This window comes from Zophobas morio, unplaced genomic scaffold (assembly GCF_036711695.1).
Source record: "Zophobas morio isolate AGI-343-1 ecotype UQ-CSIRO unplaced genomic scaffold, CSIRO_AGI_Zmor_V1 ptg000014l, whole genome shotgun sequence".
Lineage (NCBI taxonomy): Eukaryota > Metazoa > Arthropoda > Insecta > Coleoptera > Tenebrionidae > Zophobas > Zophobas morio.
The window spans coordinates 26,025,141-26,045,077 of NW_026972119.1; the positions used below are offsets into that span (position 1 = coordinate 26,025,141).

At 29.7% G+C, this 19,937-nt stretch overlaps 2 protein-coding genes across 7 annotated transcripts in view; one reads left to right on the plus strand and one right to left on the minus strand.

The window, feature by feature from the left end:
* LOC135128710 (uncharacterized) overlaps positions 1–19,937 on the plus strand; it is a 263,420-nt gene that overhangs the window by 84,691 nt on the left and 158,792 nt on the right. The gene's annotated exons all lie outside the window — the stretch shown is intronic.
* Positions 1–19,937, minus strand: part of LOC135128708 (uncharacterized) — a 97,902-nt gene that overhangs the window by 3,127 nt on the left and 74,838 nt on the right. The window contains exon 1 of one of the 6 annotated variants that reach the window (XM_064055736.1): positions 15,635–15,696. The exons of 3 other annotated variants lie outside the window; for them this stretch is intronic. In XM_064055736.1, the coding sequence (XP_063911806.1) occupies positions 15,635–15,636 (2 nt within the window). In that variant the 5' untranslated portion in view covers positions 15,637–15,696. Of the gene's footprint in view, positions 1–15,255; positions 15,697–19,937 lie in introns of those variants that run through there. 2 more of the 6 variants (XM_064055740.1, XM_064055738.1) reach the window with 2 other exon arrangements.

Consider the following 19,937-nt stretch of genomic DNA (forward strand, 5'->3'; position numbering starts at 1 on the left):
ATTCGGTTTTGTAATTCCTGATTAAATCGATAAAATAAATTCACGCCTTCATTAATTTTTTTGAGTCACCCTGCATATGTAAATCCAAAAATATGAATGGAATGATAAATCACAAGTACAGACTCATCATATTTTGTACATTTTAGATACGATTTATTCGGAAAACTTTTAAGCTGACGTCATCAGTTTTTTGTAGAAGATAACCAAATATATTTTGACTAAAAATTTATTATGCTCTTTATAACCTTAATACATCTGCAAGATTTCAAAGCATTCGGTTTTGTAGTTCCTGATTAAATCAATAAAATAAATTTACGCATTCATTAATTTTTTTGAGTCACCCTGTATATGCAAATCGAAAAAAATTTGAATGGAATGATAAATCACAAGAAGAGACTCACCATATTTTGTACATTTTAGATACGATTTTTTCAGCAAAATTTTGTGGTGACATAAATTTTTTAGGGGGGACGACCAAATACGTTTTGATCAAAAATTTACCATGCTTATGATAATTTTAAAATATCTTCAAGATTTCGAAGCATTCGGTTTTGTAGTTCCTGAGTAAATCAGTAAAATAAATTTACGCTTTCATTTATTTTCTTGAATCACCCTGTATATGCAAATCCAAAAAATATAAATGGAGTGATAGATCACAAGTACAGACTGATCATATTTTGTACATTTTAGATATGATTTATTCGGCAAACTTTCGAGCTGACGTCATCAAATTTTTGGGGGGGATAAGCAAATATATTTTGACTAAACATTTATTATGCTCTTTATGACCTTAAAACATCTGCAAGATTTCAGAGCATTCGGTTTTGTAGTTCCTGATTAAATCAATAAAATGTATTTACGCATTCATTAATTTTTTTGAGTCACCCTGTATATGCAAATCCAAAAAATATGAATGGAGTGATAGATCACAAGTACAGACTCATCATATTTTGTACATTCTAGATATGATTTATTCCACAAACTTTTGAGCTGACGTCATCAAGTTTTTGGAGGGGATAAGCAAATATTTTTTGACTAAAGATTTATGATGCTCTTTATAGCCTTAAAACATCTGCAACATTTCAAAGCATTCTGGTTAGCAGATTAAAAATTAAATTTCAAAATGTTGTTTTATAATTTTGATTTTTTTTCCAAAAATCTGGACGTTTCGGGTGAAAAGTCGATTCAGAGTTGTAAACTACATGTGTAGGACTATGTTATTTTATACAATTGAAAACCCATTTACTATGTACAATTTTGAAGTGACGTCATCGCATTAGTGGTGGGGATGATTAGACAAATTTTGATTAGCGTTTTACCATCTACATGATATTCTTAATATAAGTACAAAATTTCACAACAATCGGTCGAATACTTTCGGAGATTATCTGTCTAATAAAAATCCGGGACAACAGACGGACAGACGGACGGACAGACAGACGGACAGACAGACGGAAATGGGAGACCTATTTCTTCGTCTTCTAGGGGTCATGAAAGATCGAGAAAACGTAAAAGTAGAGAGTCGGCCGACGGACTCGATTACAATACTTCCTTTGCTTACGCTCGGGAAGTAAAAAGGAACAAAAATACTCGACAAGGGGGGGAGGGGTCAAAAACTGATACAAAGGTTCAAGAAGTGGCAAAAAAAAATACAACAAAAAAATACAACCAAAAAAGGCGACAAATACCACCAAAAATTGAAAAATCGTGAAATAAAAAGGTCAAAAAATCGAAAAATTGAAAATTTAAAACTTAAAAATCGTAAATTTGAAAAACCAGAAAAGTAAAAGAAAATACGAAATATTGAAAAATCTAAAAATCTGAGAAACATTGCAAGAATTGAACAAAAATCGAGAAATCGAAACATCAAAAAGTCGAAAAATTGAAAAACCGAGAAATCGAAAAATCGAAAATATAAACTTGGACTTCTTTTTCTTAGTATACGTAGTCATCAGTGGCGTAGCTAACTTCCACTGTGCCCCCCTGCAGTTTTATAGTAAGCGCCCCCATACACCAAATTTAAAAAGTAATATAAAATTAATATGAAATTACTGGTTTACCAGTAGTGGCGCCGAATAACACAGATTTACAAATAATAATAATAATTAATACACATAATAATTTTTAAAAATTGTTAATTGATTATACTGGCTTCATTCGACGTTGTCGAGAGTTCATAAATTCGCGTATGACACTGTCGAGATGTAATTTTTGAGATCGATCACACTCAATGCTCAACACAGCTAAGTCGGTTAATCGTGTTTGACTTATCGTGCTTCGCAAATACGATTTAATTAATTTTAATTTAGAAAAAGATCTTTCTGCCGTTAAAAAATTATTGTCCATAAACAGAAACTTAGCAATATCTGTAGTTTTAGTTATTTTTTGCTAAATAATTTCATCAAAAACAATGTTTTTAAAACTAACGATTTGCCCACAGATTGCACTAAAAATATATTCTTTTATTTATTTGCCAACTTTGATGCTGCCTCCACAAATTCTTCATCTGTACTACTCAACATTTCCTGTGGTTCCAGAAAAGAAAAATAGTTTCTGACGTTTTTCATGCTTTCAAACCTCTCTTTAATGCGAATGTTTAAGATATCAAGAGCAGGATAGAAAACGGTTGTTTTAAATTTTTCAGTGGGATCTTTGAAAACGGTATCTTCACATAATTCGTCATGAAACAGTTTTACTTTTTTTATACGTTTAAAAAAAGATTGTTAATTTTCCAGGTATCAGCACATTTCCTTCATTCCTCCATTATTTGTTCAAAATTGTCACGTATACTTTGAAATTTGTCTTTTAGATGTTCCATCCATTTACAAGCCTCATCTAAAGTAATATTTGAACTGTGTAAAGATTTTGAGACCAAATTAACATTTTCTAAAATTTTGCATTGAAATACTAATAGAGCAACAAATTCAAATGAATCCATTTTTTTACGAAGAGCTACAGCTTCATCTATTTCACTTTTTTTTTATGTTAAAATAATTTCAGCTCATAACTGTTGAGAGATTAATTATAGAAACAAATCTCGATGACCATCTGGTGGGGCATAACTTTTTAAAAGTTTTTTTTATAACACACTTATCATTTTCTTTCATCTCAATGTTAAGTTGTAACCCATCTCGGTAAACTCTCACTGAAATAGACGTATTTAATCATAAAATGCGGAAATTCCTGGTACATTCTTAACAGAATCATTAAGGACTAAATTGAGGTTATGTGTAGCGCAATGAACATATTCGGCGTAATGATGTTCTTTCAAGTTCTTCATTTTTTTTATACCATTTTCCCGATTTTTTAATTTTCATTTTCTAGATTTTATATCACAATTTTTCGTTTATTTAATTTTTCACATTTTCAATTCCTCGATTTTTCAATTTTCAATATTTAGATTTTACAATAATTTTCGTGTTTTCGACCCCAATTTTTCGATCTTTAAGTTTCTCAATTTTTAATCTTCCGATTTTTGAATTTTCCGTTTCTTCAATTTCTCAAGTTTTTAGATTACCCGAAGCTTTCATTTTATACTTTTGCATTTTTTCATTTTGACTTTTCAATTTTACAATTTTTCTATTTTATAACTTTTCCATTTTGTTTATTCGGAAAGTAGAAAATTCGAAAAATTGAAAAATCGGAAAATTAAAAAATTGGAAAAAATTAAAAACAAAAAATTGCAAAATCGATAAAACGGAAAATCGAATGGAATTTGTTTTTAGGATTTTTTAACTTTGATTTTTTAAATTTTTTAATCTGTATTTCAATTTTTCGATTTTTGGAATTTTCTGTTTCTCATATCTAGGTTTATCGATTTTTTTGAGTTTTTCGATTTTTTCGTTTATCTTTTTTTTAAGTAAATATTTCAATTTTGAATTTTCCGATTTCGGCCCATTTCGATTTCTCGATCTTTTGAAGTCACAAGTTTTCGATTTCGATTTCTTGGTTTTTCGATTTTCAAAATTTTCGATTTTTCTAGTATATATTTTAAATTTTCGATTTTTTAAATTTTTCATTTTTCCCTTTTATAATCTTTATGTTTCGATTTCCCGATTTTAATTTTTTAATGTGTTTCAATTTTTTCATTTTTGGAATTTTCGATTTCTCATATCTCAATTTTCCAATTTTAAAAATTTTTAGATTTCTCGATTTTTAAGTATTCGCTATCTCAATTTTGGGAATTTTTCAATTTCTATATTTTTCAGATTTTCGATATTTTCATTTTCCCGATTTTGTAATTTTCATTTTCTTGATTTTATATCACAATTTTTCATTTTTCCATTACCTTTATTTTTTCAATGTTTCTTTGGATTTCATAATTTTTTGTTTATTCAATTTTTTACATTTTCAATCTTTGATTTTTTAAGTTCTTGATTTCCAATTTTTTTATATTTCGAAGCTTTCAACCATTCGAATTGAAAAATTGGTAAATCCAAAAATTGTAAAATCGAAAAATTATAGAATCTTGAAAATTGTAAAGTCCAAAAACTGTGACATTCAAACACCGAAAAATTGAAAAATTCCAAAAACGAAAAACTGAAAAAGTGAACAACTTTAAAAATTATAATTATTAGGAGTGTTACATAATTAAATTGAAAACTAGAAAAACTGCAAATGAAAAATTAAAAAAACGGAAAATTGAAAGCCGAAAATTGAAAAAATAAAGAAAATTAAAAATCCACACGAAAAATTGCAAATTGACGAAATTAAAAACTGAAAACTCGTGAAATTTGCAAACTCTAAAATTTGAAACACTTAAAAGTTGGAAAATCAAAAACTGAAAAATTGAAAAATTTTAAATTTAAAAAGTTGAAAAATGAAAATATCAAAAAACTGAAAAATATAGACATTCTCAAAATTGAAATGTTGAAAAATTGAGAAATCGAAAACTTGAAAAAAAGAACGAAAAGTAAAAACATTTTAAAATCGAAAAAACGAAAAATCGAGATGTAAGAAATCTAAATTCTAAAATCGAAAAATTGGAATACACGTTGAAAAGGTTAAAATCGGGAGATCGAAGCATAACAAGACATAAAATCGAAAAATGGAGAATTTTAAAAATCTAAAAACTTGAAGAAATAAAAAATTGAAAAATGGAAAAGCCGAGAAATCGAAATTAAAAAATTGAGACATCAAAAGATCCGAGAAATGGAGAAATCGAAAAACCGGAAAATTTAAAACTGAAATACATATTTAAAGTTAAAAAAAAAACAATATAATCAAAATATTCAAAATTCGAAAAATCAGAAATTTTAAAAATCGAAAGATCGAGAAATCGATATATCAAAAAAGTGAAAAATTTTAAATTAAAAAATTGGAGATATTGAAAAATCCCAAAATTGCAACAACGAAAACTTGAGAAATCGAAAAACTGAAAAATCGATAAATTGGAAAGAGGAAAAATCGAAAAATCAAAGAATTGATTAATAGAGAAATTGAGAAATGTAAAAATGAAAATTTTTTTTAAAGTGCAAAAATTCTAAAACTGCAGTATCGAAAAATTAAGTAAACTAAAAATTTTTCCACAAAAATTTCGATGTCGAAGATAAAAATTCAACACGGATTCATAGACCATAGGTACACTGTTACTTTTTTTTTTATTTATTTGACAAAATTGAAATTTGAAAAACTAGAAATCGAGAAAAAATTAATGAATCAAAAAACGAATTAAATCGAAAAATGTTCGTAAAGTCCAAAAACTAACATTCAAAGATCGAAAAATTAAAAAATTCCAAAAACGAAAAATTGAAAAAGTGAACAACTCTAATAAAAATTATAATTATTATTACATATCTAAAATGAAAATTAGAAAACCTGCAAATCAAAAATTGAAGAAACGAAAAATTGAAAACAAAAAAAATTGAAAAATCCAAAAACTGAAAAATTTCAAATTGAGAAAAAGAAAAAATATAAAAACTCGTTCCTCGCGCGTTAAAATATCTCGATTATTAATCACCTTTATTAACAAACTTGTTCGTTAAATAGCCATTAATTTACCTGATCTCATTTTCAATTCCAATGAAAACCAAAATTGACCAGAATTGAGATCTGGGTGGGTGGGTGGGGTTTATCCTTTGACTTCCTTTTCGTTAGACACAGTCTTCTTTCAATGATAAAATACTTAAAATATTGAATGGTGAATTTGAGGTTAGACTTATGTCTAGATTATAATTATTCCTAGATCTTCTGATTCTTGTATAGTTTTTTTTCTTTCAATACATTCTTCTACTTTTGAGAGATTAAGAATATTCATTCATTCGCTAGGTAATAATAATAAGATTATACAATTATGATTGGTAATTTCTTGTACAGAAATATGGACTTTGCAATTAAGCTCCGCCCCCAAAAAAAGATTTATTACAATTGAGATCGGGGGCGGAGCTTAATTAAGAAGTTTATATTTCTGTAGAAGAAATTACCACGTGAAACATTTTTTAAGAATCGTGTCGCTGAAAAAAAAACTATATATATTAAGAAAAGGAAGACGAAGATTATGCCCCACCCACCCACCCATCCTGAATTCAATTGTGATAATTTTTTTATTTGTTGTGAGACCAGGGGGCGGAGCTTAATTGCAAAGTCTATATTTCTATACAAGGAAGTATCAAGAGAAACATGTCTTTGGTATTATGCTATTGTTGAAAATGAACTATTTTGCGAAAAAGTGGCGAAAAAATATTCTTGTTCGCCGAAAAGCAAAATGTGCAGGTAAGTTCCGCCCCCTGGTCTCACAACGAATAAAAAATTGATTACAATTGGAGTCGGGCGGGTGGGTGGGGCATATTTTTGGCTCTTTTTCTAAACATATATAGTTTTCTTTCAACAAGACGATACTACAACCACGTTTCACGTGGTAATTTCTTATCGAGAAATTTAAACTTTTCAATTAAGTTCCGCCTCTCGTCTGACGACGAATAAAAAATTAATCACAAGTGAGACGAGGGCGGGTGGGTGGGGCTTATCCTCCATCTCAATTGTGCTTAATATTGTATTCGTTGTGAGACGGGGGGCGGAGTTTATTGACTAGTTTTTATTTATCTAGAAGAAATTACCACGACAAATATATGGTGCTGAAAAAAAATTATATAAATTAAGAACAAGCAACCAAAAATTATGCCCCACCCACCCACCCTGTCTCAAATCGTGTCAAATATTTTATTCGTTTTGAGATCAGGGGGCGGAGCTTATTTGCAAAGTCTATATTTCTATACATGGAAGTATTATCAAGAGAAACATGTCTGTGGTATTATGCTATTGTTGAAAATGAATTATTTTGCCAAAAGTGACGAAAAATATTCCTGTTCTCTCAAAAATAAAATTTACAAGTAAGTTTCGCCCCCTGGTCTCACAACGAATAAAAAATTGATTGCAATTAGAGTCGGGCGGGTGGGTGGGGCATATTTTTGGTTCCTTTTCTAAATATATATAGTTTTCTTTCAACAAGACGATACTACAAGCACGTTTCACGTGGTAATTTCTTATATAGAGAAATATAAATTTTTCAATTAAGCTCCGCCTCTCGTCTGACGACGAATAAAAATTAATCACAATTGAGACGAGGGCGGGTGGGTGGGGCTTATCCTCCATCTCATTTGTCCTTAATATTGCATTCGTTGTGAGACGGGGGGCGGAGCTTAACTGAAAAGTTTATATTTCTCTACAAGAAATTATCACGTGAAATATATTGTTAGTATCATGGTGCTGAAAGAAAATTATATAAATTAAGAACAAGCAACAAAAAATTATGCCCCACCCACCCTCCCTGTCTCCAATCGTGTCAAATCTTTTATTCGTTTTGAGATCAGGGGGCGGAGCTTAATTGCAAAGTCTATATTTCTATACAAGGAAGTATCAAGAGAAACATGTCTGTGGTATTATGCTATTGTTGAAAATGAACTTTTTCGCGAAAGTGGTAATTTCTTATATAGAGAAATATAAATTTTTCAATTAAGCTCCGTCTCTCGTCTGACGACGAATAAAAAATTAATCGCAACTAAGACGAGGGTGGGTGGGTGGGGCTTATCCTGCATCTCATTTGTGCTTAGTATTGCATTCGTTGTGAGACGAGGGCGGAGCTGAATCGAACACTGTATATTAATCTACAATAAATTACCACGTGAAATATGTTTTAAGTATCATGTTCTTGAAAGAAAACTATATATATTAAGAAGAAGCAACTAAAAATTATGTCCCACCCACCCTGACCCAAATCGTATCAAATTTTTTATTCGTTTTGAAACCAGAGGGCGGAGCTTAATTGCAAAGTCTATATTTCTATACAAGGAAGTATCAAGAGAAACATGTCTGTGGTATTATGCTATTGTTGAAAATGAACTTTTTCGCGAAAGTGGTAATTTCTTATATAGAGAAATATAAATTTTTCAATTAAGCTCCGTCTCTCGTCTGACGACGAATAAAAAATTAATCGCAACTAAGACGAGGGTGGGTGGGTGGGGCTTATCCTGCATCTCATTTGTGCTTAGTATTGCATTCGTTGTGAGACGAGGGCGGAGCTGAATCGAACACTGTATATTAATCTACAATAAATTACCACGTGAAATATGTTTTAAGTATCATGTTCTTGAAAGAAAACTATATATATTAAGAAGAAGCAACTAAAAATTATGTCCCACCCACCCTGACCCAAATCGTATCAAATTTTTTATTCGTTTTGAAACCAGAGGGCGGAGCTTAATTGCAAAGTCTATATTTCTATACAAGGAAGTATCAAGAGAAACATGTCTGTGGTATTATGCTATTGTTGAAAATGAACTTTTTCGCGAAAGTGGTAATTTCTTATATAGAGAAATATAAATTTTTCAATTAAGCTCCGCCTCTCGTCTGACGACGAATAAAAAATTAATCGCAACTAAGACGAGGGTGGGTGGGTGGGGCTTATCCTGCATCTCATTTGTGCTTAGTATTGCATTGGGTGTGAGACGAGGGCGGAGCTGAATCGAACACTGTATATTAATCTACAATAAATTACCACGTGAAATATGTTTTAAGTATCATGTTCTTGAAAGAAAACTATATATATTAAGAAGAAACAACCAAAAATTATGTCCCACCCACCCTGACCCAAATCGTATCAAATTTTTTATTCGTTTTGAAACCAGAGGGCGGAGCTTAATTGCAAAGTCTATATTTCTATATTATGGAATTGTTGAAAATAGAGAAATAGTAGCGAAAGAACTATACGAAAATAAAACGTTTTGTATTCAGAATTTCACTTTTCTGTACATATGTTTGTAGCGTAAATTGGTTGGATAAAATTATAACTTCAAATTCAGCATTTGTTTTTTTAAATAATTTATTGTCGAAAGAAAACAATGTATCTTACGAAAATTAATGGAAAGGTCTATATACAGGGTGTTTCTTTAATTTGATCGAGAAATTGAAAAATCAAAAACTTGAGGAATTGAAAGACTGAAAAATCGAGAAGTCGAAAAATTAAAAAAAAATATTCGACAAATTGAAGAATTGAAAGATTGAAAAATCAAAAAATTGAGAAGTCGAGAAAAATCGAAAAATTGAAGAGTACAAAATTGCCAAAAATAATCGACAAAAATAGAGGGTTACAAAAAAATGACAAAAAGATTGATAAGGAGATCCAAAAAAATGGCACAAAAAAGATGGAAAAAATACGCCAAAAAATGTAACAAACAAGACAAAAAGGACGACAAAAAAACTCCAAAAAAAAAATTGAAAAATCGAAAAATCCAAAGGTCAAAAAATCGATAAATTGAAAATCTACAAAAATTGGACAAATAAAATAAAAGTCCAAAAGTTGAAACACACTGAAAAATCTAAAAATCGACCAAAAATCGAAAAATCAGAAAATCGAAAAATTGAAAAATCAAGAAGTTGAAAAGTCGCAAAATTTAAAATTAAAATAAGCCAGAAATTGAAAAACAAAAGCTTGCAAAATCTAAAACTTGAAAGATTGAAAAATCGAAAAATTGAGAAGTCGAGAAAAATCGAAAAATTGAAAATTTTTGAAGTTTTCCTTCAACTTTGGATTTTACCACTCGCTAAAATTAAATCGTCATCTCACAGTAAATTAAATAAGCCAATGATATTTTGTAAAATCAAAAAATTTAACATTGAAAAATTGAAAAATTCGAAAGTTGAAAAATCGAAAAATCAAAAATTAAATTTTTCAAATGTGTTAAGGTTACGCTAAACATGTAATCGCTGATCAAAATTTACTTTTTACTTCCATCAAAAACTCGATCACGTCATCACTAAATTCAAACATCGAAGAAATGACAAAAAAATTGATACAAAGGTCCAAGAAATGACACAAAAAAAAGGATGAAAAAATACGACAAAAAACGTAAAATTGCTTTACAATACACTTTGATACACCTAATATACAAACTAATTATTAACGTCCAATGTTCCTTCAATCTCAGGTGAATTAAACGGGCCATATCTGAGACAATAAATCTTAGTCAATGTTTCGATAAATCCAATTTTACATTTTTATAGCATAACCCTGTACGCAACGCAACATTAAACCACAAGCAATGAAACTTATCAAAATTAAATTAATTTTTTTCAGTGAATCCGTACATAATGTTATTGATCGGAATCCCTTTCAGTTTGTTCCCTTAGAACGACTCTATTCATAATTCAGATTGTAGATACAGTATTTATTAAGTTTCATTGATGCCTATATTTAACGACGGAAGGATGAAAGGAAAAACTGTCCGGATAAATAATGAATGACGTGTAATTAAAACTCGCTGGCGTATTCAGATTTAATGGACAGTGTGTGCGTGCTGATGTGTTTGCTTGCGTTTAAGTTTTTATAGGTGGTGTTAGCGTTGTTGAGTTGAGGATTACTTTTTAAATTAGCTGCAGTCGATGATACTCTATTATTTAAATTTAGTTTAGGAGTTTTCAAACAAACAAGTGTTGCATTATTCATAGTTTCGCTACTTGAAAGTCGGTATTAAACAATTACGACATAAAAATGTAGAAAAAATTTTATAACGTGACACCGTCTCTTCCTTCACCAGTTGAAACCTCAGTCTTGACCCGGATAATCGTGTACTGTGAGGCTGTATCAGCAAAACACATTTCACGTTTCATCGATTACACAGTCCCAGGGTTCAGTCTTTGATTTTTATTATATTCACCAGATAAAAATACACGCACTGAAAATTTACAAAAAAAAATATTTGTCTTTGAAAATCACGTAGATTATTGTGGGGACAGATTTGTGTGATTTATTGATGAGTTGTCTTGGGTTTTAACAAAGTTTTCGGAATTGTCACAGATAAACCTAAAATTCATGGAATTTACGTCAGTGATCAGATTAGTTCTACATACAAGTACAATAAATTTTAAAATAGGAGAATAAGACGTCAGAGAGAGAAAATGAGCCGAACAAATTTTTTGAAAAAAAAAAAACATTTCTATTAGCTTTAGTGTTAAGATAAGATCATAAAAAGATCTTTGTTAATTTACATTTATCGACCTTAAATTTTGAATTAAAAAATATGCGAGGACAGTGTTACGAATTGATGACAATCAATGGTTCGAATGTGAGCAGAACAAATATTGGTTTGCAAAATATAATTTTCCTACATTTTAACCAAAAATAGTAAAGTTCGATGCTATGATTCTGATTTAATCTAAACATTGAGACATTCTTTATCAACAAGTCACACTATAACAAATTCAAACAAGATTTACTCATCACAATTTTGATATGAAGTCACCAAATGTTTAGAAAGATGAATAAGTGCATCTTTATTAGCGATTTACTATATTAGTCATAACCTTAAAACGTGTGCAAAATTTCAGAGTAATTTGTTTAGCTTGTCAAATTGTAAATTTTGTACAATTTTGATTTTTTTCCAAAAATCTGCGTACATAAAGCAAAAATGTACATAATATATTATTTTCACATTTTGCATAAAACCGTCTTTGCAAAATTCTGAGATGAACTTCAAATTTTTGGTGGAGATGATAAGACAAATTTTGGTTTGCGTCATATGATCTGCACTATATTCTTAAAATATATTTACAATCAGTCCAGTAGTTTCAGAAAAAGAAATATATATTCTCACTAAATTTGAAGATGCTCGGTTGAAAACACAAACTCTGGTTAAGTGACAAAAAGCAAAGATAACTGAAGCACATCAAATCTGGTTAACACCTGAAAATATTTGTGATTTTTTTCCAAATCTTGTTATAACAACTTTAAGAATTTTCTTACTTTATGTGGGAATTTCTTTCAACAACAAAACACAGGATGCTCCAAGATTTTTCAAATTGTTTAAACAACTTTATCGAGAATAAAATAGCAAAAGTCACCGAGATGCTTTCAAATTCTTTTAAAAAAACACTAGGGGCCCTCAAGATTTTTTACATTCTTTAAAAAAATACACTATCCCCCCCCCCAAGATTCTTTTAAACTTGACCTATGAGCCGCTAGGATCCTTTAAATCTCTTTCAAAAACAAAATATACAAAGCCCCCAAGAATTTTCAAATTATTTAAAAAAATCACGATTTGTCTAAGAGCCTTCAAAATTTTTTCAAACTTTTTTTAAGGACACTAGGGGCCCCTAAGATTCTTTCACACTAAGGCATTTAAAAACTCCTAAGATTCTTTTACATACTTTAAAAAGAAAGCATATTAAGGGACCCCGAAAATTCTTCCAAATTGTTTAAGAAAAAAAAAACACTAGAAGCTCCTAAGATTCTTTCAAACTGTCTCAAAAATAAAACATTAGTTCCTGAGATTGTTTTCAAGTTCGTAAAAAAACACACTAAGGGAGCACGAAGATTCTATCAAATTATTTAAAAAAGATACCAGTGACCCTCAGATTCTTTCAAACTCTTTCAAAAACAAAACATCAAGGGTCCTCGAGATTTTTTTCAAGCATTAAAAAAAGACACTAGGGATCCCCAGGACTCTTAAAATATATTTCCAAAACAAAACACACGGGCCCTCCAAAGGTTTTTCAAATTCTTAAAAAAAACACTATCCAAAAACAAAAACCAAGGGTTTTTCAGATGCTTTCAAATTCCTTTTAAAAGGACACTAGGGTCTCCCAAAATTCTTTCATACGAAGACGCAAAAGACTTCTAGAATGTTTTACATTCTTAAAAAAAAAAAAACACCAAGGGCTCCAAAGATTCTTTCAAACTGTCTCAAAAACAAAACATCAGGGGATTACTGAGATTTTTTCAAATTATAAAAAAACACTAGTGGTTCCTTGGATTCTTTCAAGTTCTTCAAAAAAAAAACACTCAAACTTTTTTAAAAACAAAATATAAAGGGACCCCGAAGATTCCTTTACAGTTTAAAAAAGATACCAGTGATACTAAGATTCTTTCAAATTTATTCAAAAAAACAACAAAGGTCCACGAGATTTTTTTCAAGTATTTAAAAAAACTCTAAAATTTTCAAATCTTTAAGTCACTACTTTTCAAAAACAAAAACCAAGAGTCTTAAAAATTCTTTCACATTCTTTTTAAATGGACACTAACGGCTCATGAGATTATTTCAAACTATTTCAAAAACAAAACAGAGACTCTTTCAAGTTCTTTAAAAACAGACACCAAGATTCTTTCAAACTCTTTCAAAAACAAAACATCAAGGGTCCTCGAGATTTTTTTCAAGCATTAAAAAAAGATACTAGGGATCCCCAGGACTCTTAAAATATATTTCCAAAACAAAACGCCCGGGCCTTCCAAGGATTTTCAAATTCTTAAAAAAAAACACTATCGAAAAACAAAAACCAAGGGTTTTTAATATGCTTTCAAATTCCTTTTAAAAGGACACTAGGGTCTCCCAAAATTCTTACATACTAAGACGCAAAAGACTCCTAGGATGTTTTTACATTCTTAAAAAAAAAAAAACACCAAGGGCTCCAAAGATTCTTTCAAACTGTCTCAAAAACAAAACATCAGGGGATTACTGAGATTTTTTCAAATTATAAAAAAACACTAGTGGTTCCTTGGATTCTTTCAAGTTCTTCAAAAAAAAAACACTGAAACTTTTTTAAAAACAAAATATAAAGGGACCCCGAAGATTCCTTTACAGTTTAAAAAAGATACCAGTGATCCTAAGATTCTTTCAAATTTATTCAAAAAAACAACAAAAGTCCCCAAAATTTTTTTCAAGTGTTTAAAAAAACTCAAAAATTTTCACATCTTTAAGTCACTACTTTTCAAAAACAAAAACCAAGAGTCTTAAAAATTCTTTCAAATTCTTTTTAAATGGACACTAATGGCTCACGAGATTATTTCAAACTATTTCAAAAACAAAACAGAGACTCTTTCAAGTTCTTTAAAAACAGACACTCGAAAAAAATTGTTAAAAAAATCATTGAAGCAAAGTTCTCAAAACATTGTTAAACTTCAAAGTTGAAAAATCAACTTCGTAATTCTGATATATTTATTTTAAGTGAATTTAATTGACAGTCTAAAATTTAGATAAAAATTGTCAGAAATGACATTATGGATCGTATTCTTGCAAATTATTATTAATAACTAATTATTTAACTCTTTATTAGATATGCAGTTCATTAAAAGAAATCAGAATTACGAAGTGAATTCTTCGATTTTGAAGTTTAATATTTTCAAAAGTTTGGTGTAGAGATTTTTTTAACCATTTTTTTTTAGTTTTTTCAAGCCTAAAATTTTTTCAAATTGTTTAAAAAGAGACATTAAAGGCCCCTAAAATTCTCTCAAACTCATTCAACAACTTAAATTTTTTTAATATTAATTTTAATGTAAATTCTCGTGTAAATAAATACTTATATATACACGATATAGCTATTAAATCCGGAATGCTTGAAGCCACAAAACTATTAAGAACATAATCAAATGAAAATTTTTGTTTGTTTTGCTTTACTTTCTACAAAATTCATCAGCACCGACTTTAAAAAAAAATTACAGATAACTTGGGAACATTTTGTCGACCATCACATTTTTTTTTTAAATGTATACTTTGTATCTTGTCACAATTATTGAACTTTCCTGAATCATTTTTAAAAGCAAATATTTGTTTAGAACCCTTCTGCCTCTAAAATAACGCCCGAAAAGCAAAAATTTAAGAATCAATCTTCTCCCCAAACAAGCCCGACGAAAAAATCGGTCATTTTTTAATTAAACCTCGAATCACCAACCAATTCATAAAATCACAATACCCGCAAAACGCTTACGATTTAATGAAGGTTAACACTCACTAATGTCAGATTTATCTTTTTCCTTTCATCAGTACATACCTCTTCACGTTCACTACTCGTCCGCCGAACCCAATCGATCACTTTTTCGGCGCGAATTCACCAAAATCAAACCCTCGCCTTCGCCTCGACTAAATAATTTCGACGTCGCGGACCTAATTAGCATGCACCCCGCAGAAAACAAGGAGATAAGAACACAAAAGATGCTGACAAGCTGCGAGAAAGCCAGTTAACTACAGCGGGAAATGGGACAAGATTGCCGTATTAAATTGGCCGCGGCACAAACAGCTGCCTTTGACTTTTTCGAGCTAATACACCTCTGACAAATTGGGAAAAATGAGTCGCGTACCTAACATCCGCTAATTGAAAAACGCGCTGCGAACTCACGCCGACACTGCACGCTCACCAGGTGGATGCTCACATTTATTTGCGGGATTGTACGTCACACTACGGAATCGTGGATGCGTTCCCGGTCGCATCACTTTTCGAAGTGAAGTTGCGGCTGGGATTCGCTGGAAGTCGCGACCGTACCGGGTTTTATTCGGGCCCGGTGGATATTTTTTTTTATGGTGACAAGATTTTTCCATTTCGAGATTTGACAAGAATCGGATTAAGTGCGCCGAAAGGTCACTAGGAGTGAGTCACGAGGTTTTGATTAACTGCACCGACGACGCCATCCGGACTACGCGATTCTTATCTGGTGACGCTGCACGCTTATCTGCTGCAGTTGTGATTAGTTGCGGGGTTTCTCAAGGCTCCGGATTGACCACCGTGCATCTTCGCGATTTCTATCAACGATTTATTCGTAAAATTGGATTCGTTTCTTAATTATTCCCGAAATGAATAATTAACCAGCGCGTATTGAGAAAATAACTCGAGTAAGTTTTTTTGGGCGATTATTAAGAGGTTTGGCATTTTAGTAACACGATTTTTCCATTTTAAAATTGTTTGACAAAGAGAGTGGAAGGAACGGTCGTGTCCTCGGAAGCTGACAAGAAGTGAGAATAAAAGGTCAGTTATTAATGAGACCAGATTATAAGCATTGTGTTTTCAATTAAGATATTTATGATCATATTTACGCAGTTGTAGTTTTTGATGTTTTATTTTAAGTCAAAATTAAATTTAATGTAAAATTTGGAATATGAGATTTCAAGCCGTGCCGTTCGTTGGAGAAAATAATGACTTCACTTTTCGCTTCACAATAAGCAGTAATCACTTCAAGCTGAAGGTTCTCTCCTATTTGTTTAGTTTTTAACTTCTTTTAGTCTGCAAAATTTGAAGGACATGAATTTTCTGTTATTATTTTATTTGACGAATCATGACGCTACTGAGTTTTAAATAAGGATAAAAACGAAAAAATGTCATAATCTACAAATGTTTCAAAATAACTGTGGACAAACAAACTGACAAAAAGTAAATTGATAAACGGAAGTAAGTGTACAAAGAAGTTTATAATGGGTAAATTTTAGTGATAAATAAATGAATCATATTCCCGGAAAATGTAACACATAGTTTGAGTCATGTAAAATGAAATTCTGTAGGGTTATGCTTTGAATTTTTTCTTGTTCTCAGTTAAAAAAATTAAGTTTTTGAAAAATGTTGATCTTTTTTAGATTTCGACTTTTTAGAAATGAAGAAATGGTTTTCATTTCATTGATTTTTTGTGAATTTTTAGACGGCTTTTCCAAAAGCTCCATTTTTCACTACTCTCCTCTAATAAAAAATTCAAACCTTAGTCGACCTACTTTCAGATTACCCAATCAGATTTGTTTGATAAATTTCGACTTCTAGAATTAATTTAAAAAAAAAGGAGAAATCGTAAAATCTAAAATTTAAGAAATCGCAAAAATGAAAATCGAAAATTGAAGAATCGAAAAACTGATAAATCGACAAATTGAGGAGTCGAAAAAACCAGAAATCCAAATTGAATTACATCGAAAAGTCAAGGAATTTAATATCGAAAAATGGGAAATTGAATAATCCAAAAATTAAAAAATTAAAAACCGAAAAGCTAAAAAATCGAAAAATATAAAACCGGAAATTGAAAAATCGAAAGATCGATAGATCGGCACACCAAAAAATCATATAATCGAAAAGATGAAATATCGAGAAATTTACAAAACTAAAAATTGAAAAATTGGACTGAAAATTAAAAAAAAACGTAAATCGAGAAATCGCAAATTCCAAATTTTAGAAAATGAAAAAATGAAAAAAATGAAGAATCGAAAAACCGAAAAATCAAGAAATCAAAATAGCATTAAATGGAAAAATAGAAAAGCCGATTCGAAAAAACAAGATATCTTAAAATCGAAACATCTAAGTATTGAAAAATCTAAAAATTTAAGTTTTGAAAAATTGAAAAATTACCAAACTTGTAATGAAAATGGAGAAATTGAAAAATTGAAACATTGAGAAATGGAAATATCAGATGATCCAGAAAACAAAAACTCGAGAAACCGAAAAACTGAAAAATCGGGAAATCTGAATAGCATAAAATCGAAAAATCGTAAATTAAAAATTGAACAATTTAAAAGAGGAAAAAAAATAAAAAAAAACGAGAAATTGGGAAATCGCAAAATTGGAAAATCGAAAAGCCGAATCGAAAAACTGAGAAATCGAAAAATCAAAAAATCGAAAAATGGAGAAATTAAAACATTGAGAAATCGAAATATCAAATGATCGAGAAAACAAAAACTCGAGAAGTCCAAAAACCGAAAAATCGGGAGATTCAAATAGTATAAAATCCAAAAAACGTAAAGTTAAAAATCGAAAAACTGAAAAATTGGGAAATTAAACAATCGAAAAGTCGAAATCTTGATTAATCCAAAATTCGAAAAATCAAAAATATTAAAAATCGGAGAATGGAAAAACCATAAAATCTAAAGGAAGTTACTAAATCCAAAGATCGAGAAATCGAAACATCAAAAAATCATATACTAATCGAAATGTTACAAAATCGAAAAATTCAAAAACTAAAAAACTGAAAAAAAGAACGAAAAATCAAAACAACGAGAAATTGGAAAATCGTAAAAATCAAAATTTAAAAAATCCGAAAACTGAAAAATCCAGACATTGATAAACCCCAAAAATAAAAAATCGAAAAATTAAAAAATTAAAAAAACCCAAAACTAAAAAAAAAACGAAAAATGCAAAATTTTCAAAATCGAAAATCGAAAATTCGGGAAAATATCGAAGAATTGAAAAATGCAAAAATTTGAAGGACATGAATTATTATATTATTTGTCAAATTATGATGCCACTGAGTGTTAAATAGGGATAAAAACGAAAAAATGTCATAATCTACAGGGAAGTTGTAAATGTTTCAAAATAACTGTGGACGAACAAACTGACAGAAACTAGGTAAGTATACAAAGAAGTTTATAATGGGTAAATTTTAGCGATAAATAAATGAATCATATTCATGGAAAATGTAATAGTTTGAGTCATGTAAAAAGAAATTCTATATATATGCTTTGAATTTTTTCTTGCTCTCAGTTAAAAAAATGAAGTTTTCGAAAAATGTTGATCTTTTGTATGTAGATTTGGACTTTTTAGGACTGAAAAAATGGTTTTCATATCATAGACTTTTTTGTGAATTTTTAGACGGCTTTTCCAAAAGCTCCATTTTTCACTACTCTCCTCTAATAAAAAATTCAAACTTTAGTCGACCTACTTTCAAATTACCCAAACAGATTTGTTTTATAAATTTCGACTTCTAGAATTAATTTTTGGCCTGATTTTTTCAAAAACTTACCATTTTTTCAAAATCGCTGAATGGAATTGGCAACTTTTAGGATTACAAAATATACATTTTTAACTGAATATTTGTAAAATCTTGATTTGGGATCATGACTTTTTTGCGAAATTTTATAGAATTTTTTCAAAAGTTCCAGTTTTCGCTATTATTCGCTGATGAAAATTTCGACTTTTTTTCGACCACCTTTAAAAATTACCTACCGAGTTTTTTTTGTAAATTTTGACTTCTACAATTTATTTTTGACCTCATTTGTTCGAAGACTCTTATCATTGTTTCAGAATAGCTGAATACGTATTTCTAAAATCCTGCTACAGGATCAAAAACGCGTCGAGATTTTGAGTTCCAAATTTTTTGTGGATTTTTAGACAATTTTTTTAAAAATTCCATTTTTCATCATTTCCACCTGATGAAAAATGCAAAATTTTAAAAATCGAAAATCGAAAATTCGATGAAAATATCGAAGAATTGAAAAATGCAAAAATTAAAAAATTCCCAAACTTGAAATGTTGAAAAATACAAAAAACGAAAAGTTAAAAAACCGTGAAATCGACAAATTGAGATTTAAAAAAATTTGAAAATAGGGAATTCTAAAAAAAAAATCATATTATCGAAAAATTGAAAAATCGAAAGATATAAAACCGCAAATTGAAAAATCGAAAAATTAAAAATTGAAAAAAACAGCAGTCGAAAAATCGAAAGATCGATAGATCGGAACACCAAAAATTCATATAATCGAAAAGATGAAATATCGAAAAATTTACAAAATTAAAAATTGAAAAATTGGACTGAAAATTAAAAAAAAAACGTAAAGCGTGAAATCGCAAATTCCAAATTTTAGAAAATGAAAAAATGAAAAAAATTAAGAATCCAAAAACCGAAAAATCGAGAAATCAAAATAGCATTAAATCGAAAAATCGAAAAGCCGATTCGAAAAAACGAGATATCTAAAAATCGAAACATCTAAGTA